The following is a 25,051-nucleotide window of genomic DNA, read 5'->3' as shown; positions in this document are numbered from 1 at the left end:
TCATTTCTCTTGATTTTTTTTGGTCAGGTCAAACATTCAAAAAGGTGATGGAAATTGTGGAAAGGATATCATTCGACGAGCAACGATATTTAAAACGCGCTAAAATATGCCAAACGGCTTTAAAAATAGGAAAGTTTTAGTGAACAGATTATATTATAATTTTGAATATTTGAGCGTTGAAGGGTTTAGGAACAGTTTCTTATAAAAAATACGTCAAACAAATGATTCCATTTGCTATTTATTCGAGAAAATTTGGTGACCCTTCTCAATATTAGCATGCTCAATAGATCTATGTCGTGGATCAACTGAAATATTTTGATATTTATATTTCATGCAATAATTATTCGTCTTATGATCATAAAACTGGGTGCAATTATTCGTATCTAAGTGTCTTTTCCTTTCTGCTGTAATCCTGATAGTATATCACAAACGAATCCTTCGTTTAATCATGCTCCTCTTCAAAATGTAACAGTGCTTCAGAGAAGTCAAGCTAATCCTTCGAACCGTGAGCGAGATATACCATTTAAAGCTCAGTGCAATATAAATCAAGACTAGGGAAGAATATAAAGTCAACTTAAGCTTCTGTATCTGTAGTTGATGAGTATAATTGTAAAAAAAAAAAACCTGGAACTGATTCCGCACGATTACAAGAAAATCAAAACTAGTTCCAAAAGGTCGAATTGTCAGAATCTTCAGAATTGCCGGAACTGTTGGGATAATCGGAACCGTTGGACTCGGTGGAACTGTCCTTTTTGGTCATTTTGAAACCAATCTAGTTTTTTCTCCGTAATAAATAGACAATTGTATAAAGAGTTAAGTGATAAAATTATGTTGATGTTCCAGACTTAGGCTAGTAAAATCGTTGTCAAAGTCCTAATCTTCTATTTTTAGGTATGTGGATTTCTGTTTGAATCATTGTATGTCTATTAACACACAATCTCACATTCCGTCAACAAGATAACAAAAATGCAGCCCTGCATCGTCTCTAACGTAAAGGTGAAGCGTCAATTAAATGATCAACTCATAGAAACTTACTAACACTTACAGAGCCAAACACTTTGAGACTCCTTGATAATCCTTGTCTTCCAATGTTCTTTTTTAGCTTGTCCATCCTTCGCGTTTAGGCAATCCTACATTCAGCTCCCAGCAAATTATTCGAGTCTAACGGAATAGTGAGCTGAGTAAGAATAATCTCACTCTGGTAGTCTGTTACGAGTTATTGTTCAACTCGTTTGAGCCTATTACATTTCGGTTTTATCGTCATCTTGTAGAAAATTGCTAGTTTTAAGTCGTCCTTGGAGCGTATGAGTCTGATGATAGATGAAGTAGCTTCACCGGTTTCAACACGGCAGGACCAGGGCCGATCGCCTTATAGCTGAACTGACTATTAATATACAGGCAAATGAGCGAAAAAAAAACCAGACTTTTTCGGAAAGTCAACTAAACAAAATCTGAAGAAGGTTTTAGGACCAGCATTTCCTTAAGTATTGTTCCTATCATACACGCGCTTACTGGTCTTGTTCGAATGACACCTCCAGCACCTGAGAGGAACTGAGTTTTATGGTTCACTACAGTCAGTAGTGCATGAGTAGCAAATTTCCTACATAGGGTGTATTTAGGAAATAAATTTTCTTCACTTTTACACTCCTCGCAATCTACTTTGTTTTTTTTTTTCGTTCAAAACCACTTCATGGATTGTTCATGGAGTTTGCAACTTATGTGCATTTCTATAAACTTGTTTTTTTTTTTTTGGGCGATCCAGTGACTGAGGCGACAGCAGCTTTAAAAATCTCATCCAGACCGCCTCCTATAGTCAAGTCACAGGAATCCAGACATGACAGGCCGAGACGTTGAGAGGTTTTAGAGCCAAGGAGGAAGTAAGGAAAGTCTTGATTTGGACTTGCAATCTTATAATTCAATACTGAAGATCTAATGTACTTCAAAAGAATCTCACAAGATTTGAGATGAGCATCTGGTTGCCTCTGCCTACAAAATTGGACTTCTTAATTATCTGGATAGATCATCCTACCCAGTTTTAGTACATTTAAAACCCAGACACGGATCACTCCTTTTACTCCTTTTAATCTGCTCCCTTTACTTGAACTGCCCTCTAAGAGCGATTTCTCCGTGGTGTTCGTAATTGAGCTTGAAGTCCATGTGACCTAGATTTGCTAAATTACCACGTATTTCTCAATTCATTCTGTATGATATTCAACACCTTTATTGCAAACTACAAAAAGGATATCCTTCACACAACTGTACCCTTTCTTCCATTTTTGCCGTCCACCATAACGACCAAAACTTATGCACCGGCACGAGCGAACGAACCGGCCCGACATCGACTTAACATCATTATCAAACGGATATGATTTCAACACCCGCGAACAACCACCGTGTTTTAATTCTGCCAGCGCTACATTCACATTCGCCAACTTTTTTGCCTGCTTCTTCTCTTCTCCGGTCTGGTCTTTTGTCCTCCGGTGGCCCACTTACATAATCCCATGATAAATGGTTTCACACCTTCCCGAATCAATGCGAGAGCAAAGCTCGCCGAAGATGAAATAGCATCCAGCGTGCTAATTATGATGTAAAACATGGTCAGAGGCTGTCGAGCCTGCAGAGCGAGACGATACATTCCCAACCGTGCACGTGCTCTATTTTTAGGCACCTTTTCCCGAGCCGGGCGCAAAATAGTTGCAAACTCAAGCGCAACAACAACAGCAACGACGGATCCTTAATCGGATCGGTGTCAGCTGTGGTGAGAAAAGAAGCTTTTCCGAAAGGAAGCGTTTTTCGTATGCATGCCCCCCAAAAATAGGTGCCTCGGCAGGGCAACGTGCCATCGCAAACGGTGGCCGGATTAGGTCGCGGCTGGAAATAGGTACACGCTTCTTCCATCAAACCAGAAGGTGGGCCAGCAGAAGAAGGCCGAAACGTACCTTCTGCCACAGGTATGCTGCATGCCCGCGCGGTGGTTGGTCGCATGTCGCTCACGCAATAAAGCATGACCCGGCTGCTGTACTGATTTTAATTCATTTTCCCAAACGCTCAAGTCCGATATGAAATTCAAATCGAAACGCTCCTCGATACGATCGGTCTGGGCCCGCAGCACTGCTTCAGCAAAACAAACGAGATCATTATTTACGACACCGTGTAGTGTTTAATTTGATAATGCTCCCATATAGCGAGGGCTCGTTGCTGTGTTCACCCCCCTAATGCCGCGACATTCTGGGGGCGGCGAGTGAGTGCGTGAGCGTGTGCACTGGACAGCACGACATGAGCCATTTGCTTTATGATATTAATAAAAATAGCCACGAGAAGGTCGTGTTGTGTTTTAATTTGTGAACAAACCACTTATTCATCCCGTCAAACGGTCAAGCCGGGCCCGATAATCGCGGTCCATCGGTGGGTATAATTCACCGGAACCGGGTGTTAATCAGCCAGCAGCAGCAGCAGCAGCCTTCGGATCGGTTTCTCTTGTTCCGGGTGCCATTTCCGGTACGAATTCGTTGTGGTTTGTTAGCGGCACCAGCATCGTAGTGTTTGCAATCGAGTGTTAGGAAACAATTTAACCTAAACCCGATGTCCATTGTTGGGTAGTTTGTGGGGGGTAGTAGTGAAATTGATATTGGCATTCTGTTTAGCTCTTTAGGCTCATTGATTGTATTCTAATTTATGATGAGTGCTCACGAGAGTTTAGTCGATTGTCGTTGTTGGGGTAAAAGTATGATAAGGGTATAAGGATTGATATTGGAACATAAGAAGAATGTTCTAGCCTATAGTTGAACTACGTAATTATGATATTTTAATAGTTTTAATATTTTATTTTATTTTTAATTGCTTCAATGATTTAACGATTTTAATATAAGAAGGTTAATATAAGGTTTGGATGTATTGCTAACGATTAGATATTGATTTTATTAGAAAGATTAGAAGGTATTATATTATTTCAAATAGTCAAGCCGTTTACAGCACGGTGGATGCTACTTTTCATCGTGCTGTTAATAGTTTTATTATAAAAAATATTTAAAAAAATTCACTGTATGAAGCTTTAACACAGTCCAAAAAACATTATGAATTTTCAATATTGATAAATTATATATATTTTTTTAGGATTTTCTTGCCAGATTGGGAATTGATTTTGCCTAGTTTAACAATCGAAAGCAGCAGTTTGAAAATTGCATACAAAACTGGCCTAAATGTATTGTCCATCACTGTATTTGTATTTTAAATTTGGGTTTTTAAAATAGTTTATTCGGATTTTTTTTTTCGTTTTTATGTGTTAGCTTACACAAAGGTGGCTTTTATATAATGTTTATAAAATTCATTTTTTTCTCTTTTAATGATTTTATATTTTAATTTTATTTATTAGTAAAGCGCCTAGGCTGATCCTGCCAAATAAAAAAAATGCTATTTTAATCCATTGCTTATATTTGGTCGTATTGCTATATTAAATTAAACATCTTTGAAATCATTAAAACAACTTTATAAGTAGAAGAAAAAAAGAATTAGAAGCTCTCCATTACTTTTTAAAGGCATCTCTCCATCCATGAAACGGAAGCCATTTTATCGTTATAAAACCCTTTCCCGAGCGCATCCAACCAAGCACGCCCTTCCAATTGGCAAACACTAACGCACACGGGGTGTTACACACTGCCGAAAAAAAAAAAACAGCTTCAACCCCTTCCCATACGCAGTTCCCATATGCGCATCCCGCTGCGTACAAAAACACGTACTAACGCACACACACGTAGACAGCATTTTAATACGCTTCAATGGCGTTCGTTTGGTTCTCCACCCATAAAAAGAAGAACCCTTTCGCTTTGCGCCTCTTTAAAATCACGCTAGCACGACCGAAACGTTAAACCCCTTTCTTATCTTTTTGGGTGATGGAACTCCGCCCCATTTTCGTGCACCCCCTCTTTCAATGCTTTCAGCGCTGTGCGCTCTCATTTGAATATCACGTTCGAAAAAAAATCAAAATCAACCTTCACCATGATGCGCACGGTGTTGCTGAGAAGAAAAGCAAATGAGGGAACCCTTTCCCTCTCGCTACTTCTATTTGCCTTTGCGTAATGGAGTAGCACAAAGGGTGTGTATTTGTGTGTTGGTGTTTGAAAAAGGGGTTAGCACGTTTAAATGGAGTTTCGGCTTTCTGTCTCACTTACGCATCCGGGTTGGTTTTGCTTCCAACTCGCTCGTCCCAATTTCAACTTGTCTCACACATGCTCAGCACACAGCATCTTACCACCACGTGCGCGCGCGTGTGCTTGTGTGTTTATTTTTATTGTTGTGTGTATTTTTATGTATCTTCCTATGCCGAGGGGTTGTAAAAATCTCGCGCAATGTCAGTAGGCGCGGAGGGCGAACGAGGCGGGCCATCTTTCTCATCACCTAACCCCTAACGATGCCTCACTCGCTCACGTACGGGTCACAAAAGACGGAGCGCTCGACAGGTTCGTTTATCTTCTTCACTTCCACCCACCGTCCACCACCCTTTTCCGGGCGGTGTGTGCGAGTGTATGTCCAACCGGATGAATGATGGTGACACTGACAATGGACAACACCGACATCGAAGTACACACATGCAGAAAGGATTTCACTTTCACCCGGCACGGATACGATTCGTGTCCTCCAAGGACTACTACGTTCTAGCTTGCTTTTTTCGGCCCGACGATGCCGAAACGAAACGAAACCGACAGTAAGAACCATAAAAAGGGTTCAGTTCCGGGGTTTGTCCGTTTTCCGATTTTCTTTCTTCGGACGGTACGAACGGCACGGAAGAGTTTCGCTCGTCGCTAAGGAAAAACGGGGACCCAAACACGTGTGTGTGTGAGTGTGTGCATCCTCCGATCACTTTCACTTTCCGCCCTCGAATGTTGTCTATTTTCCGAGGTGAAAGGATAAAGGATAACGTGTACATAATGTGGGGTTTTGCGCTGCTGATGGGTTCTGGCACGTTACGTTACAACTGCTCACATAACACTGTCAAGGGGCCAGTAAGGAAAAAGAAGGGGGAAAGGAAGCAGGATGGGCATCGGGGTGGCATCAGAAAGGAAAGTCATAAAAACGGAAGACTCGGCACACATCACATCTCACATAACGATGGCCGCACAAGGGGTTACGTACGTGATGAATGAGTTGCGAATTTCGCATCTCTCCCACACCCACACACACACACACACACACACACACACACACAGCTTGGGGTTTACCCTGTTTATCCTTTCGCTTTTGATGGTCTATTTCTTTATTTTCGATCGACAAACGGGGGTATGAAGAAGTGGGTGGGGAAGGAGGGGGAGGTAGTAGGGAATGAAAGGGGGAAATGAAAGGAAGTTGAGCATTGAACTACATTCAGCGGCGCGAGTGTGTGAGTACGGTTGGTCAGTCAGGTTTCCGGTTTGGAGGGATTTTGGGTTGTTATTTCACTTTTTTCGCTTGCTCAGCTCTGCTCAGTGCGTTTGTCGGTCGGGTCGGAAAATGGGATGCTGTGGCGGTTGTTTGTTTTTATTAAATGAAGCTTCAAACGGGGTGCAGGATAACGAGACGTGCAGGGAAGTAAATAATGAAACAAAATAGCGTATAAAACATTCAATTATATTTAAGGAGAGTTTTATAAACTCATTTTAATCTTAAATGCTATAACTAAAAATATCGAACTTCAGTGAATTGAAAGAAAGCTTAGTAAGCATACAGGTTCAATTCAAAAGATCAAATGGAAAATAAATTATAACCAAATCTGGCTTTATGTATAGAGTGATACATATTCTAAAAAACACAGAAACAGATAAATGGAAACATAAACATTAAGAAATGAATTTGAGTAACGGAAACAGAAGATTCTGAAACAGAAGATTCAAGGGTAAGGAAAAAATTTAATTAAAAGTAGGATAAACTAAGAAATATGATAAAGTAACAGGAACATAACTCTCGCCCAGGTAGAATTCAAGAACAGGAAGAACTATTTAAGTTATATAAAGTTGACAAATCATTAAAAAAAACAGAAAAAATAAAAATAAAACGAAAAAGGTAAAAAAAAATCTAGTTTGGCAGATGGTTTTTGACACCTGCTGGCAATAAACGAGATTTATCAAGAATATTGTTGTTGCTTAATGTCAGAAAAAAAAAAAACAAATATAAAAACAGAATAAATAGTCAATGTAAACGTAAAGAAAAACAAAACAAGAAGACAGATAAAATCAAAATCAATCAAATAATGCTGAAAATCAAGCTAACGAAAAAAATAGGGGAAAAATTAAAGAATTAAAATATATGCTGAAGAAAGACATATTCAATGAATATAAAAGATAAAATGATTCACAACCGTAGAAAAGTTTCAAAACAAACAATATAAGACATAAGTAAACGAGTTCTTTTATCTACAGATATCCAATTTCGCCAGTTTGTTTGCCTATTTACAGGCCTCTCTCTGTCTGTGTGTGAAGATGCCTGCACAGCTACGACATCCCCTAGCACTGTTATAGGAAAAGGATTCTTCCGTAACCATACCCGATGTGACGTTTCCCATCATCTCTCCCACCTCAAACAGCATCCCTCGGCACGATTCTCCTGTCAATCATCAAACCCGTCCTGTAGCTCACCCAACTACAACCGACCAAACGGTCCGGCGTCGTCCCATCCGTCGTAAACCATTTTCGCAATCAATAATATTTTCCAGGATGTGATTAATGCGATTTTCGTTTTGCGTTAGTGGCGGCCTATCTTCAGCACAGGTCGGGACCTTCGGTATCCCTTTCCTGCTCTATTTCCTCGCTTGCTGGGACATCGTTTGGCCTCCCTTTTAGACCGTACGCACACAAACACACACGCACCGATGAAAGGACACATGTGACCGATTTCGAACGCACACGCATACTTGTCCGCGTCCGAGTATCCGAAACACCGCGAGTGGGAGCCTTGTAGCAAAAAAGGGTAAGATTTATTACTTCACCCCCTTTTGTCGGCTCCAGCAAGCAAGCGTGTGGGGTGGTAGGAAAAGCCAGTCCCATTTCCCGGTGTGCTGGGTTCCGGGTGCTCGATGATGGTAGATTCCGGGAAAGAACATAAAGATTCCGGTGTTTCCTCGTTGTGGTGGTGCGTAGGTATATAGGCGGAAGATAAAGTTTTCAAGCGAAAGGGTAGCTAGTGACAGGGGTGAGACACTGTTTCGAGCGGGTGGAGACAGTGTCCCTGGAGAGGACTGGACTTATTTTTCGGCCAGATAGGGTTGGGTTTCGTTGGGATTCTGTTCGTTTCGTCGTCGTCGTTTTTTTTTTGTTTTGTTTATAAAGCATTTTTGCTATCGATTTTCTTTCGTTCCAAGCTGGAAAGAATGGCTTTTCCATATGTGGAAAAGGTTGGTGTGTTTAAGATGACCCTTCGGTAAGAGCAGGGCGCTTTTGTTTGGGATGGCGAAATGTGTCACCGTTATCGACGCGATTGAACCGGCTGTCGTTCTGCTGTTCGATAACGGAAAGAATATTGATTACGGTGAAGGTTAAAGGATGTCGGGTTAATAATTTAACAAGGAACATTAAAGGGAAATATGCTAGTTAGAAGTAGAAGGAGAAACATAAAGGAGGAAAAATAAGAAAAACTGATTTTTAAGAAGAATGCAAATCGTTGTTAAAAGGTTTAAATAAAAGTTTAAGTAAATTGTTTTTAATATTTATTATAGTTTACAAAAAGTGAGAAGGAAGAAAGGAGAGAAATAAAATATTTTGCCAAGTAAGTTGCTTCAGAGCTTGTTCAATGACTAACAAAAAAAAACTTCTCGCTTTACAACACTCAACCTGAAGCCTGTCCATTACAACCCTCATGATGGCACACGCAGTACAGAGAAAACGATTTTTCCTCAAATTATTTGCGCATCGATTGCTACCCAGATGAAAGCATTTTCCCGGAATTGAAGAAAACAACTCTCGTACAACTCTGCTCTTCATCAGCATCACCAACATCATCAACCACCACCATCAATCTCATCATCATCATCATCATCATCGTACTTGTACTTGGTGGGACGGTATGGGAAATTCGTTAGGCGGACCCACGGCTCTCACGCCATACACTCGGACAAACGGGACAGATTCGTACACGAGCATCGTGTGAATTAAAAATTCGTCTTGTTCAATAATTCAGCAAACATAAAGGCTATTAAAATATGTATGACCGATGTGTTGAATTGACGAATGGCTGGCTGGCTGTGCTGGTTGGGTGGGTGCGTGAAGTTGCCAGTTGGGATGGTGGTGGCTGGGCGACTGTTTGTCGCGCTGTTGACCCTCTGTCCAGTGTGGGTGGGTAACACTGTTGGCTTACACTGATGGTCAAATAAGTATGTGTGTAGGAGAAGTTTGAAAATATTTTTGTTGAAAAATATGCTGGGTGTTAATTCGAAATGAGATGAAATCAGTTTTTCATTTCCATTTAATGCGGTTTTGTAAAATTATTGTAAATAATAGTTAAATATATTTATTGTAAGAGCCGAAGCTCTTTAAACGAAGTTATTAGTTTATTTTATTTTTATTGTTTCTTTGTTTCTATTTTCATTTTCTTTTATTTTTTACCTTTTATTTCTGAAATTATGTGCTTATTATTTGAGTATGAGGGTCTTCAACCCTTTATTCCTTGATATTCCAGAATAATACGATAGCTCACATAGAAGAAATACTCTTTACTGGCTTTTTTCGTCACTATTTATTACATACAAATTATCGCGGATTACATGCTATCAATCGCGGAGCCCCGGACTTCCCTTGGTTCGCATGACCCATTCGTCTCTACGTGTCTTCTTCAAGGCTTGGTCTGTGAGGCGTTTGAATCGAGAATGTTTGCAGCAAAGACGTTGAAGCGAATAAACGTTCCAAGATAAATCCTTTCTGTAGTGCGTTCTAAAAAATGTATGTTGAACGTAAATTTTTCTTCGCCGACAATTCTTCTTCTTCTTCTTCCTTGGCACTACAAACTTCGAGAGGTCTCGGCCTGCCATTTCTGGCTTGCTGTGATTTGATTTCACCCGTAGTAAAGTAGTCAGCCCTGCGTACGGGGAGGCGATCTAAACGGAATTTGAACTCTGGTCCTGCCGCGTGAAGACCGTCGCCTTGGCCACCGGACCACCCCAATTCTCCGACAATTCTGGGAGGGCTAATAAGTCCCTCAGTTTTAATTAAATAAACAAATAAACAATTAATAAATGATAACAACTTACAGGACAAATAAGTTCATTTGGTGTAGTTGATTCAAAGGGAAAATCAAGCGGCGAATAATAAGCCTTTAAATAGGATCTTTTTAAATGAGGGTTGACGTGTGAGCTTTGACTTCATGACGAATAAATACACCTTTTAATAATTTATTATCCCTTAAGCTTCCTCACAGAAATAAGCTGCAAAAGCCAGTTGTCTTGTCTTGTGTTTGCTCACCTTGTTTGTACCTTGTATCACATTTCAACGAATAATTTCATGCAGAACTATAATACCACTCATCACTGTAACACTCTCCATTCGATTAGTACCGAAACTGATGTTTCGCCAACGTCATCCGACACGAAAAGCGTTCTTCCCAGAACCACTCCACTGTCAACCCCCCCCCCCCCCCTTTTCCCACCCGAAAATGTTAATGAGCATCGCGTATTACGATGGTCACCACCATCCACTTCGCCCCTGCTTCCCATGAGCAAATATGCTTCCCAAATTCTTCCCTTGCTGCCAAAAAGTTCTCCCAAAGCATCCGTCGTGCGAAAAACACATTGATTGAATTTCCAATTTGTGTCGGGGCGAATGTTTTCATTAAAATGTTATTTGATCTTCGAGAGTGCTGAAGCGTTCCGTCGGTTTTTGGGCAAACTGCTTTCATCATTTTGGCAATGGTGAAAAAGAAAACGAACGAACGTGTCCTAACAAATAGCAAATCGATGCTGGAATTTTGTGCAATTAAAAAATTCTAATGACTCTTGACATTACCGTTCCCCGGTTTTGCATGTCTTGTGTTTCCTCCCAGTGTGGTCGTTGAAAAAAAATCATGCTTCATGTCCACTCGATGTCATGATGATGATTAACATATTTTGATTTCACCAAACCAAACCAACCAAACCCGAGCCGATTGCCCGGTCGATTGTTCGCAGCATGACACTTCAGAACTGGTGACATTTCAACACGCTCGTGGATGCATTGTTTAATTTCGAATGCCATTCCCCTTAGGTTTGGTGCCCGAATGTGCAAGCAAAGCCCAAATTTGCATTGTTGCAGTGAAATGAAGCCACCGCCGTGTGTGTCAAACCATCGCCGCCTTTAAAAGTTTGCAAAACGAACAACACGGACCACCTTGTAGAGTTGGAGCGTTATTGTTCTGGACGTTGAAGGGATGTTGAACAAAAAAAAAAAACAACGCCCAATGAAGTCCCAAATGGGAACCGAGTGTGAAAACTGCTGTGTCAATAAATGTCCGCCAATTATTGTGCTTCGGATGGACAATGTGAAATAGAAATGTTTTAAAAATTCACATAGAGAAATTCCTCCTAGATTTAAAGCGTTTCCTGTAAGCACAGCCGTATTTTGCCTATTTGTTTGAAACTAAACACATTTCCGTCGGGTAAACAGCAATTCCGGGTTGTCATCCGCCTGCAGAAACTGATTCCCTCGGAGATCCTAATCTCCTTGCGCCGTGTGAGAATTCTGGTGAGGTCCTGTGGGCTCCGTTTACCTCACTGAGCTATTTGCTCGGTGATAAGGCATCACGGGGAAAGGATTTCTTTCCGCTAGACGGGTTAAGGGCAAACATTTTTGCGGCATCCTTTACCTTACCGCCTGTCATGTTCCGTTTCCGTGTGCTTCACTCTCCCGGCGGCATTTACTTGATAAGCACACACCATATAGCATCATACCCTATCGATCGTGCACGGTGGACGAATGTGTGTTTTAAAATAAATCTTCCACGTGACACTCCCCGTGGTAAGCCAACCCGTGTCTATTTATTCCGCGTCACCCCCAAGATTAAGACAAACCGATGACTTTGACACTTTTTTTTCCCACTCGACGGGGACGGTTCGACCACAGCGACCTACTCGGCTACCGCGTTTGGTCGCGTGCTGCTGTCATGGTCACGCCATCCATTCGGTTTCCCCCGTGCAGCACGGTTGTTTATGCCCGAGGATGCGCTTTTTTAATGGGACCTACACATACGCACCGTACCGTCGTTGGCTGATGATGGTCATAATGAGGTATCGTCTAGTGAGCGAGAATAAAAAAAACCGAACCCAAATCTCAAAAAACCAGCATCGAAGACGAAATCTCTCGAGGGGTTTTCTTGAGGGAGATAAATGATGGACCATTGTCCGTGCCTGGTAAGGAAACGGTTGAGCGTGTTTGGGTGCCTGTTCCTGGTGCATCTTGCCCATGTGGGTTACCCTTGGAGAGGAGGTTTTTGTTTTTGTCTTTCTCTCGGCTTGACGTTTATCCCGCAGAGGTCCCCTTCGGTAAGAGCAGCTATTAAATACGTACTTGTCACCATTTCGTCCCCCCATTCCAAGAGTTCCTCCCTGTAATTCGGTATTGGTGAGTAGTTTTATGCGTGTGTGTGGTGTTATTCTTCCAGCTCTCCATGTCTCCCGAACCCACCGTAAGATATCGAGTTACCGCCCAACCGAACCTCCCCGACATTACGCTGGCGTTCTATTTTTGAGACACAAACTCCAACTATACGTCATCGTACACGAACTGCGGGGGGGAAAGAAAATGAAATGCATCGTGCCCGGCAGCGACTTCCTCATTCCTCGACAAGTGACAGCCCGAAGGTTGTTGACTTCAGTGTCCACCGGCGGTACCGTTGGCGTTGCATAACTTTGTACCAATTTCTCAAAACTGATTGGCGAATAACCCTTAAGCAGAGCCGCACGCGATATTCAATCAAGCCGATGTACGTGGTAACCTCTTTAAGGGTTCCTCGGGGAGTTACGGGGATTCTACGGGGATACTCTCCGCTTAACTCTTGCCGTGTCCGATGCCGTGGGTGAACGAGTTCGTGAGGCGTAACCGGGCGTGTGTTTGGCGTGCGTGCAACGGAGCTGCGATGCGTGACCGCTGCCATTTTGTAACGTTTGATTGCTTCCTGCGCTTCCCGGCGCGTTTCTTCCGCACACCGTAATAAAGTAAATGATATTTTTACGACTCTGTTTTAAGCCCGGCACAAGACTCTACACTAGACCGCTGCGGGGAAAAAGGGTGTGCTTAGGCGTAAGGGGAAAGTTTTTATTTTGGAACTCCGATGCTGCTTGTTAGCTTGTTTTGCTTAATGAGAAGCTTCCTCATGAAGGGAAGAAATAGGAACTGAAGTAGGCACCCAAGGTCCTGTCGGGTTCGGGCGACGGACGAACGTATTAATTTACATGCGATGGTGAGACCACGATATGGATCGGAAGGCACCCTCCAAACTACTACAAGCTGCTACCGAAACCGAAGGGCCCACCGGAGAAAGACTCTCTGTTTTATCGGAGTTCATTAGCGTACGGGACCGTAGCGCGGAGGGTTGACAAATCGAACCGCGTGAGGGTTAATGAAAACTCATACATTCACTCCCTCGCCGGGGAAAAAGGCATGTTGAAATCGAACACACGTATCGCTCGGGCGAGATCGCTCTATCGGGGGATATCGTTTTAAGCAAATTAACCTTTTGCCGGCACGCGCTTCTAACGATCTGCTAAAGCGTGCTGCGTGTCGCCAGGGTTTGCCGGGTTTGCCGGAATGGTGGTGCTCGGCGCTGATAAAGAGGCGGCGGCGCTCGAGCGCTGGTCAGCTGGCCAGTAATCTGATTAAATATGAATTTATTACATCATTTGATTACGATGTACGGCCGGTGCGGATGGGGAGTGTTAAATCAAGAGAGAAGACTTTTGCTGTACGTGAATATGTGTGTTAATATTTCTGAGTTGTTTATAATGAATAACGCTGTATTCATGTCTGTTGAGATGCTTAACATTGTTCATGTTAAATGAGTAAAATGGTCTCGTGAAATAAGGCTGGATCGAGCAAAAAATTTAAATTTATTCAAAGAAATTTCTTCACACATCCACCACCAAAAAATGGCCGGGATAAGGCAAATTAACACAGGAAAAATATTTTTTTTTCGGCAACTTTTTGCTATTTTTTGAAAATTTGTTATTCGTTAGCACATACCAGGCTGGTGATGCGGCACAAAAAATAAAAATTAAAATAAATAATAGTAATTAATGACATATGAGAAGAGCACTGCTACTTCTTATTTGGCACTGGTCTGGGCCTGCAATTTCCGGCATTCTGAAACTTGATTTTACCCTGCGTATGGAGAAATGGTCTGGGTGGGATTTGAACCCCGGTCCTGCTGTGTGAAGACCGGCGCCGCTATCGCATCGACCACCGGACTGCCGCAAATAATTTATTTATAATTACGGCATCGCTAAATCACATAAATACATGGACAACAACTTGTCATCTTCTATGAGGTCGGAAAAAGGATTAGAAACCTAATCTACCCTCAAAAAGAGGAAAAACAGGAAGAGGAATTATGAAATTTATAAGGAAAAGTTCAAAAATTTAAGAAAAACTGGAAAAACGAAGTACTATCTAGCGAAAACGGATAATGTACATATGACTGGTTCATAAATATTCAATCAATAACCAAAGCCACTTTGCTATCGAAAATCCACAATTCGGCAGCTCGAATCCCAAAACGGCATAGTGAACATCGCATCGGTCGTAATAAAATTCTTATTGGGACGATTCGTTATATATTTATTTTTGGCTGTAAAATAGAAGGTGAATATTAGATTCACTCGTTTAAGCTTAAAAACTAGGGGGTATGATGCACAACTTAAGACGTTCTCACTTACTTACTTATCAGGCGCTACAACCGCTTTGCGGTCTTGGCCTGCTGCAACAATCCTCGATACCGCTCACGGTTTAGCGCCGTCGTCTGCCAATCCGTTATCCCGGCTGTTTTGGTGGACGCATCAACGCCATCACTCCATCTCAATTTGGGCCTACCGTGCCTTCTCTGGCCTCGTGTTTACGGCCTATAAGGACTTTACGGGCTGGGTCGTCCGGTGTCATTCTCATGACGTGGCCCGCCCGACAGAGCCTGGCAAGTCTAATTCGCTGCACGATGGTGAGATCATCGTACAGCTCGTAGAGCTCGTCATTGTAGCGGCTCTTCCATTGTCCTTGCGGTCAATACGAGGCCAAAAATCCTTCTGAGCATCTTCCTGCCAAATGCGGCTAGGAGGGCTTCGTCAGTTTTGGATAGCGTCCTTGTCTCAGAGGCGTATGTGAGTACTGGGACTATAAAAGTTCTGTACAGTCCCAGCTTCGTCCGTCGCGACAGGTATTTAGAGTGGAGAAGCTTCCTCAGGCTTTAGTAGGCCCGGTTGGCAGCCAGCACCCTTGCCCGTAACTCAACATCAATGTTGTTGTCGGTGCTGACTTTTGACCCCTGATAGGTGAAGTTTTGAACGACTTCAAAGTGTGCCACCAGTGTTTGTTAGCTGCTGGTGGTGCCACCCTCATTTTCGTTTTCACCTCGTTAATCTCCAACCCGAGGTTCTGTGACGCTCGCTCGTTCCTTCTGCTACATAGAAGAGCCTCAAACCAATGATGTCTATGTCATCAGCGTATGCCAGGATCTGGATTGACTTATAGAAGATGGTCCCCGAAGTTTCGACCTCTGAGTCACGGATGGCTCTCTCTAGCGCCAGGTTGAAGAGGAGACAGGCGAGCCCATCTCCCTGGCGCAGGCTGTTGGTGGTAGCAAAGGGCCCTGAGAGTTTTCCATCCACCTTCACCTGGCATGTGATGTTGGCCATTGTCATTCGTACAAGCCTGGTAACCTTGGCCGGGCTTCCAAAAGAGCTCATTGCGTCGTACATTTTTACCCTGCCTTTAAAATCAATGAAGAGATGGTAGGAGTGGAGCTGCTGCTCCGCCATCTTCTCCAAGATTTTCCGCATCGTTCAGATCTAGTGTCAGTGGCTGATTTTCCGTTTCGGAATCCTCTCTGATAGTTACCGACTATCTATACGGGACTACTGCATTATAATTACTTTTCAATAATCTATCACTTCTTCTCCTTCATTCAGATTGACTCCATATTATTAATGACTTACGAGAAAAACTTTAGCCATAACTCATTTAAACTATCAATATGGTGTTGCCTGTGGACAGATAAATTAAACATAGAATCATCGATTAACAACCATCAAAAGTTAATTTCACCGGACACATTAAGGCAACAAGCGCCCAGCATCAGCATTAAATTTCCCTTTTTGCGACAACAAAACAAAAAACGAAACTTAACCAACACAGCTCAGCAACCAACAAAAAGTCGCTCCGAAGAAAAGACACCGAATGACGTTCAATTCTCGGATGCTGCTGGGCCGTCGTAAATCTTCCCCTTCGCAAAGCGACCCCGTTCGGCAAAGAGTGTTTCTTCCGAGGAAAATGTGGCTGAAAACCCACCACCTCCACTTCCATGGCTGTTGCTCGTAGCTCGAAACAGGATTTTCAATGCCGGCCATTTTCCTGATGCTTCAGCAGACACACACACACACAGTGGTACAATGTGTCCCCCCTTTGCTACCCTTCCGTTTCCCGCGACCACACGAACGGAACACAAAAGGAAAAACATAAACTGCCGTATATATGATTTCTCGTATTTAACCCTTATTATATTCGGTTTCGAAGTTCCATCATCATGTTGCCGGCCCACGCGATACGGCCACCATGGTAGTGGCTGTGCGTTTCCACTAGCGAGGGTGAAAACGGAACCGAACTTTGATCCTTTTGGGCATTTCTGGGCGACGGTTTTCCACCACCTCTCAGGCACTCGTTATTGGGAAATGCGAACGAAGCGGTTGGTTGAATTTTGCGATTTTCGATTCTCCCTTTTTTTTTTGCTGTGCTGAGACTGTTGGCGGTCCCGGGGAAAAACCCCCGGTACGAGTTTTATGTGCTTTTGGCCTTCTGCCAATCCAAAATCCAACCCACCCACACTACTCCGGCCAGAAGAATCGAAAACAGGGAAAGCGAAAGAAGCAAGGGTTTATAGTGTTCGTTTTCATTAGACCCTGTCCGGGACGTCCCGGCTTGTCGTTGCCGTTGTGCGGGAAAAGCGAGATGGATTGGATTGCGACGAGCGAAAGTGAAACACAATCCCACAAACCTTGCCAACGTAACGTGTTTGCACAACGACGGCTTTTCGGTGGTTTTTCCTTTAGGGTGATAAGTTTTCTTCTTATCCCTAACCCGGTGCTTGTGCTATCAAACGAGTTTTTTTTTCGTTAGCCCATTTCCGGGATGTCCTTCTTCGGTGGGGCGGGGGATGGGTAGGAGGGAGAGCAAAGTTTCCAACCCACTGGGAGATGTATGGGGTGGACACTGACGAAGCTGACGGGAGTATTTTCCTCCCCTGGAAAAAAGGGGAAAATAGCATTGGTAGCAGTGGGCAGCCATGGAAATGGCGTCTCCTTGCGCGTGTGTGTGTGTGTGTATGTGTAGGTTTTCTTTGGTTACTTTGATGGGTCACCCTTTGGGTAGATGTTTAAGGGAAGTCTACCTATAATTTTCTCGTATTTCATTCCAGCGAAGCATGGAATCGGTGTTTACTGTTCTCGGTGTAGAGAAAAGCATTGATATTTGCCTTTTTGCTATGCTTAGAGCCAAACAAACTTTAAAACACAATTTAAAGAGACATACGGTGGAACCTTTGCTCGATAGTTTATAGCATAAATTGAATTAATTTGATATTTTTATTTTTAACTAAATTCTTTGGAAATTTTAAACTTTCTCCTTGAATCTCTTTACTCCTTGAAATGCGGTGGGACCTCTTCTGAATAGTATAGTATGAGCTATTCAGTTATCATATTTTATACTAAATCCTTTCTATCGCTATTTTTTGTGTTGTATTTTAAAATTTTAACGACTTCCTGTTTTAAAAAATATTGAGAACTATCGTGGATGGTATATTATCTATAATTTGACAAAAGGTGGAAACTCTCCTTGGAATTTTTAAATAAGTTAAACACTGTTCATATGAACTTTTCCTTTTGTTCAATTGTGCATGTGATTCTAATTCGCACAAATGTTTCAACGTTTTGGTATGCGGTGGGAGCTCTTTTCGGACGTTTATTACGATCCACTTGAATGCCTTTTTCTTATTCATAGGTAGTGTTTCAGGCTGCTTTGAACGTGTCATACTTTGTTTTGTTGTTTATTATAATCTGAATTTTATTTTTATTGTTTTACCGCTTAATATTTTTATGGCATGTGGACAAAGCACACATTAGATTGGCAGTTACTGATAATGTGTTTAGATTCTTTAAAGGATCTCTTTTTATGTAATTTATTACATAAAACTGTTTAACATTTTTTATTTGTAAGATTTTTATGTGACGTTCAAATAAATATGAATTTTGAATCTAAATTATGTAACATTTTAAGAATTTCTCAGCCTCCTTAACTCTTATTCAATTCTTTGTCACGCCTTTTTTGCCTGGAATAATTACAAACTAAAGTCTTGGTAACATTAACTTAATTGAAGGCAGTTTATAATAGTATATTGAGAGTTTTTTAGCGATAATCTCATAGAATAGATCCTTGCGCATGGTATTTTATAAGAGGCATCAATAAACTTTCAGGAAGTCGTGTTTGGACATACGGTGGGAGCTCTTGTAGATTGTATACTATGAGCTTCTTTGATTCCATATTGCAATCGTATTCCTTCAACCGCTTCAATGTAGATTGCGTGTGCTCTAGGGCGATCGAACGAAAAGTTTAATGCGAAGTTTTGCTTTGCGAAAGAAATTCGAAACGCGCCTGTGACGTGCCAGGCAAACCGAACCAACAACAAAAAAAGGAGTTATTCTGGATGATAAATTTATGCTTTCACCGTGTTCATCTCCTCGTCAGCCGGGGGTTTTTCCTTTCATTTGACCACGGCTGCATGGGTTCCAAATCGCAAAAAAAGAAAAAGAAGCGAAGCAGTTGCTGTTGTTTCTAAAGGGAAAGCTTCCCGGTTTTGGTCATCTTTTGTTTCACTGTTTTTCCGGGGTGTTTTTTTTTCTCCAGCTGATGTTGCTGTTATCGTTGTAAGAACTTCCTGAACTGGACGGGGATAGAACGTTTAGAAGGAAAATTCTTCCCCAGATTTCTTACACACCAACCTCTTTTCTCACTTTTTCCTTCCGAACCGATTTTTCCACATCCCTTTGCAGTGACACAGCTTGCCAGTTTTCCCCTTTTTCAGTGATCTGCACATTTTGATGGCGGACAGCGGATGGAAGGAAAATTTCTATAGAAATGGATGAGTTACGCAGGGGTGAGCTTGTGATGGGGTATGGAACCATGGTAAGGCTTAAAGAAAAACTCGCTCCCGAATGAAAAGGGAAGAAAACTTTCTTCGGACATAGGACGTCCATACAGCCGGTAACCCCTTACGAGGCAAAGCAAACAGGCCAAAGAAGGGGAAAGTTTTTTTTCCCTGTTTTGTACTGCCGAATCCCAGTGCGTGTCACCTTCTTGCTTGGGTTGGAAAAATTCCGCATTGAAGAGCTTTTTTCTTGCACTGTTTATCTTTCTCTAAAGAAGCGATAGAAAACCATCTTGCGAATTCCGAGTTGCTGTATAAAACTGTGTGTGCGTTTGTATGATAAGAGACACATAAAAGCACGGCATAGCGGTGAAAAAGGGGAAAATGTGGTCAAATCCTTCTATCAAAAATTTATGGCCCTCTAAAGACGCCCGATACGAGTGGGTTGGGTTTGCGTCCCAACACAACAAAGCATCCCCAAAACAAAAATGTGGAAACGAAAACTGAAAATAAAGCAAAAGTAAAAATGTGTTTTTCCTGCCTTCCGGTAAATAGTGCGTGCATCACAATCCCTTCCTTGTGTATGTGTGTGTGTGCGAGCCAGCCATTCCCGTTTTGTTAACGAGGGAAAAAAAGGAAAACCCATCCTTAGAACTCCCACATGAACCTCTGTACGCCGGGGTCAGTAAATCTTTCACGAGAAAAACCCCTTTTTCCCGGCACGAAGCACACACACACACACACACACACACACACACAAACATTCTTTTTCCCAGTTCTTGCTTTTTTATGGTACGATTTTTCTTTTCCCTTTCCTTGCCGAGTGTTTTGCGCGTGTACGGTGCTGTTGCGCGAGACCATTTTCCGGTGGGTGTTTTTATGGTGGGGTGCCGGGCAGGACGGCAGTAACGGTCGAATGGCATCGAAACCCTCGATGGTTTTTGGGAGGTTTTTCCGCTTCTCCCGGACAGACCCGTTACAATTTCGTATTACGCCGCAACGGGTTACTTAAAGGATTCGCCGATTCGATTCGCCACGCTTTCCACTGGCCAACCCCGTTCTTCTTCGATCACTCGGGCATTGGAAAGAAAAGCGGGATGGGAAAAATGGTTCAGACCCGCGCCTAACGAGTGGACCGTTACTGCGTGCGGAATGGGCCCGAAATGGCACAAATTTAAGTCGTTACGGTTTTTATTGCACATATGCGAAAATACGGTCTCCGATTACCGATTCCCGTGTGTGTGTGCTTTTATTTAGCGAGCAAGAGGTTTTTCCTCGGTGAACTGTAAAAAGGGAACCTCGTGAGGAAAGAGGAAAGCGTTCGCTGATTTACCGAGGGGTTAGGTGGGTTTTTTTTTGTATCGCTTTTTCTATAGTGTTGCGTGCTTGTGTGTGGTTGTTTTCCCTGCTTTTCTCTGTTGTCGGTTTGGAATCACGTTTTGGAATGGTTCGAAATTGTTTGATACCAGGAGGGTTTTTGCCAACGTCGGCTTGCCCGGGATGGTTATTGATGGTTTATTTCTTTATATTATGAAGTATAAAACCGAATGGTTTCATTGAAGCCGTACTGAAATGTGGTTAGCTGGTGGTGACGAATAAAACTATAATTAGAGTCAAACTAGCGAAATTTTACGGTCCGATATCATTAAGTTTTATGTTCTCTCCTTCATGACGTAATGCTATAACAATTACCAAATAATTGTTATTGTGCTAGCTTAACTAAAAACTATTCAAAGCTAATACAGTGTGCAGCATAATTAAACAAAAAATGTAAAGTTAAATTGAAAAAACGGGAATAAGCATCCAAAGAAAACTAGTTACAGTTCTTTGTGAACAGTTGAGTGTATTTTCCTGGTATTGCAAGAATACGTAGCAGCAGAGCTGTTTTCGTCTATGTGTAGAGGCTTTGAGTCTGTAAGACCTCATTTACGCCGCTTCAATGACGAGCCCTATGAGCTATGCTTCTGGCCAAGCTCCGGTGGGCTGGTCACGTCATTAGAATGATGCCCGACGACCCAGCCCATAAAGTCTTTTATTAAGGAGTATTAGGTCCAAGCTGAGATGCAGTGATGACGTTGATGCGTCCGCCAGAACGGTCGGGATAATCGATTGGCAGAAAAGGGCGCTGGATCGTTACTAGATTTTTTTTTAAATAATCGCTTTATTTTTTTATTTATCCTTACTGACTTTCCAACTATGCGGTATGAATAAGTCTAGTATATCAGAAATGGCAGGCATGACCCAAGAGGTTGTTACGTCAAAGAAGAAGTGTTATTTAGTTTTTTTTTCATTTTTATGAAAAATAATTGATGGTATTGCTTACTTTTCTCTTTTTGTATTTATTTTTAGCTTGAATTATATCAGTTCATAAATGCAAGTATGCCTGCATGTTTTTAAGATTTTATTTTAATTGTGCAATATTATTTCTCCTATATGATATTAAATTATAATTTATTAATGTATAGTTGTCATTACCTATAACCGAATGATAAGCTCTTATAATAATAACTCCTAACTTTCCTCACAAAATTGCTTGTTACAACTATGACTATAACTATTATGACTTAAAGTGTTGAAAGGACATCCAGCTCTAAAAAGTACTGACACTGTAAAATTGAACAAATTTATAAAAGATACATTCATTTTAATAATTTTTTAATAATTTATTGAATGTGTTTGTATTTGTCGATGATTTTTATTCAAACGAACATAAAATCGTAAGCTATTTCTTAAGCTATTTTTTTGTAAAAATATGTAATATGGTATTTGCTGATTAGATGTAATTATATTAATTTACTGTTATAATATTTCAGATTATTTCCTGCTTTTTGTTTATGCAAAAAAAAAAAACTAATGATCATATAATTATGTTCCACACTGTGTGTTCTTGAACGAATGCTATAATTGTTTTCGCTTTGTGTTTATAATTTTTTGTCCAAAGTATAACAACTAAATTTGAAATATTTGTCATGCTTCTTCAATCCAAATTCTTAAACACACTTCCAAACAAAGGACCATATTTGACCAACCCTTCAATTAACCCTTAAATATTGCTCTGCCAACTCTTTCCCTGCATCCCAACTAATCCCATCCAATAAAACATGGCTTCCTGTGCGCGTGTCACCAATCAGATTAAGCCGTGGTTCATTTTGACAGATTTGTTTCTATTATACCACACTGACGCCATTTTCCACACCACTCCATTTCCACACCCTTTCGGAAGCGTACGCCCGAGAGCACGATTTAACCCTTTTTCCCCTATCAGCAACCTAACAGAGAGCAGAGTGAGTGCACGCTGGCAGCTATATAAATAACGACCAAACATAAACAAACAAAGGAAAACCCCCGATTGCGCCATCTACGCCACGTGCGTGCGTCATTGCGCAAGCGCTCAACATACACGCACACGTACATACAAGTAAGCCCGGAAAAAGGGTTTTATGTTTCCCGAAAGGGTGACACACACAACATATCAACCAGTCGCTACATAAACCCCTTTTACGGTTCCATCTCACGCACACACACACTCTCTCTTTCTCTCTCGCTTTTCCACCTTTCTTTACCACAAGATTGTGTGTTTAACCCCTTTCGTTGCCGTTTCGATGATGTGCCGTACATAAACGCATAAAAACATATAAAAGCACAACAACCTACCGCAGAGGTTTTATGGCCACCAATCCGGCTCGTAATCGACGACGACAAAAAAAAGGGGTCAACAGACGAAGCACGAACAACGAACGGGTTGATGGCTTCGTTTCCCCTTTCTTTGTTTCCTATCCCTTTTATTCCCCCCCAGAAAAGGGGTTTCTCTCACACACGCACACTTGTTCGATGACTGGAAAAGGATTACCTCGAACCCTTTTTTGTTTTCAACCGGCTTTGCTTCTACCTGTTCCCTGGGCCCGGAACCCTTTTCGCCTGTTTCTTTGTACTGTGTCCCGCAACCCATTAATGGTTGACGGGTTTATTAATGGCCGGCACTCCCTTATGCTTTTTTTCTGTTTGCTTCCTTTTCGGGTATCTGAAATCGATCAACGATTGTTTTGATTGATTTCTTCGAGGCTTGTTAGAAACCCTTTTGCCGTTTGCTCCTAGTCTGCTGGTTCTATCCCTTTCACGATCGCCGGGCTAGGGGATATTTCGCTGACAATGTTGCAGCAAGTGCATAAGCTTGGCAGGGAACAACGTTTAGCACAAGGATTGGTGGTGAAAGGAGTAGGCAATGTCGGGGGAAAATAAGGACTACCTGCCCCTGTGCCCGAGCTAATGGAGTGCGGGTCTTATTTCGAAAGTGTTTTTCGACCAAACGTTCCGGAGATCTGGACGAGAAAAAAAGGGGTCCTTAAACACGATTAGCAATAATTGATTTTGCAGTGCTTTAGTGCAAATACACACACACACACCCAGGATGATTGATCTACTCGGTTCCGATCGAGAAACCAACCCAGGTCGCAACCGAAACAGGTTGCTTTTAAGCGACTCAGTTCTACCCTTTTCCTATCCCTTTTTTTTTGTCCGTGTTTATCGAACCTATAATTGTACGATCTGGTGCATTCCCGCATGAGCAAAAGGGATATAGTATTTTTTTTCCTGTGTGTGATTTAAGCAGGTAGCTGGAACTCTTTTCTTTTTTCTTCCTGCCCGGGTAAACAGCCATGCGGGTGGAACAGGACCGCTTGATTGTGATTGTATTTAGTATGTATGAGCTAGTTGTCTTGTGGGCTAGGGTTCATTGGTACCTTGTTGGGTGCAGGAAGTATATTGGAGAAAATTAGAAAGATAGATACACACGACGGGTTGGTGACAGTGGTGAAAGGTTGATGAAATGATGGATAAGGTGAGTGAAAAGGTTTATTTTTTGTTGGTAGAGAAGATAGTGAGTAACGTTGCAAGGGTTGTATTGGGGTATAATGTGATCTGAAATAGAAGATACAGCTTGACCAGAACCTGCTGGAATGCAGCAATATAGAATTCTCTTCGATATGTTTGGGGGCTACTTCTATACGGAAATTATGGTTGTTAAATGGTTTTTATAAAGATGTTTATAAAAATTTAATTGGTTTTGCGCTACTCCTGCATATACGTCCCAACTACTCTGGTGATCTAAGATGGAACTAATTGAACTTAGACAGCCGTGTATTGGGAATTTTCTGGACATTCTGGGCAAATCCACTTGACCCTTAAGCCTGTAAATAAAACTTCATCACTTCAACTTCAGAGCAAGTCGACAACTACATCAACTCTCATATAAAATGTGAAGATCTGCATACCGTACGCAGGATTGACTTGGCTCTAGAATCAAGTCAGAACCGGTGGATTAAAATTTTTTGGAGGTTTAAGATCTTCATATTCTGCATAAGATGGTCCATCACAGACCAAATCCGCAAGAAAAAGGACTTAAAAATTGGTAAAGCTAGATGTTGCTAGATGATGGCTACGCTGTTGGAAGGACGCATAAGATCCCACTGAAATGGTCATCGTTTATGTGGCATTGTCTAGCCGAACATTAAGGTCAATTTGTCTGATGTTTGTTGTGTTATAATCAACATCAACATGATTCAATATGTTCCTCTATGACACAATAAATAATTCATGCCAAAGTAGTGCAAAAACATGAAGTTCTTCACAACTCCTAAATAAATTAATTACCACGATCTTCGATTGTATGATAGCGCAAATATGAATCTTTACCCCTGTGGCGGATCAACCTAGGGGCGGAAGAAGC

At 41.8% G+C, this 25,051-nt stretch overlaps 1 protein-coding gene across 3 annotated transcripts in view; it reads right to left on the bottom strand.

Moving 5' to 3' along the window:
* The window catches only part of LOC118505887, a 119,484-nt gene that overhangs the window by 58,906 nt on the left and 35,527 nt on the right, over positions 1 to 25,051 (bottom strand). Inside the window, exon 3 of one of the 3 annotated variants that reach the window (XM_036042335.1) lies at positions 10,001 to 10,143. The exons of the other annotated variants lie outside the window; for them this stretch is intronic. Within the exon in view, the coding sequence (XP_035898228.1) occupies positions 10,055 to 10,143 (89 nt within the window). The 3' untranslated portion in view covers positions 10,001 to 10,054. Of the gene's footprint in view, positions 1 to 10,000; positions 10,144 to 25,051 lie in introns of those variants that run through there. 3 annotated transcript variants of the gene reach the window in all.

Source organism: Anopheles stephensi, chromosome 2, assembly GCF_013141755.1.
Source record: "Anopheles stephensi strain Indian chromosome 2, UCI_ANSTEP_V1.0, whole genome shotgun sequence".
Lineage (NCBI taxonomy): Eukaryota > Metazoa > Arthropoda > Insecta > Diptera > Culicidae > Anopheles > Anopheles stephensi.
The sequence above is the reverse complement of the archived record's forward strand: the minus strand, read 5'-3'. Positions and strand labels throughout refer to the sequence as shown.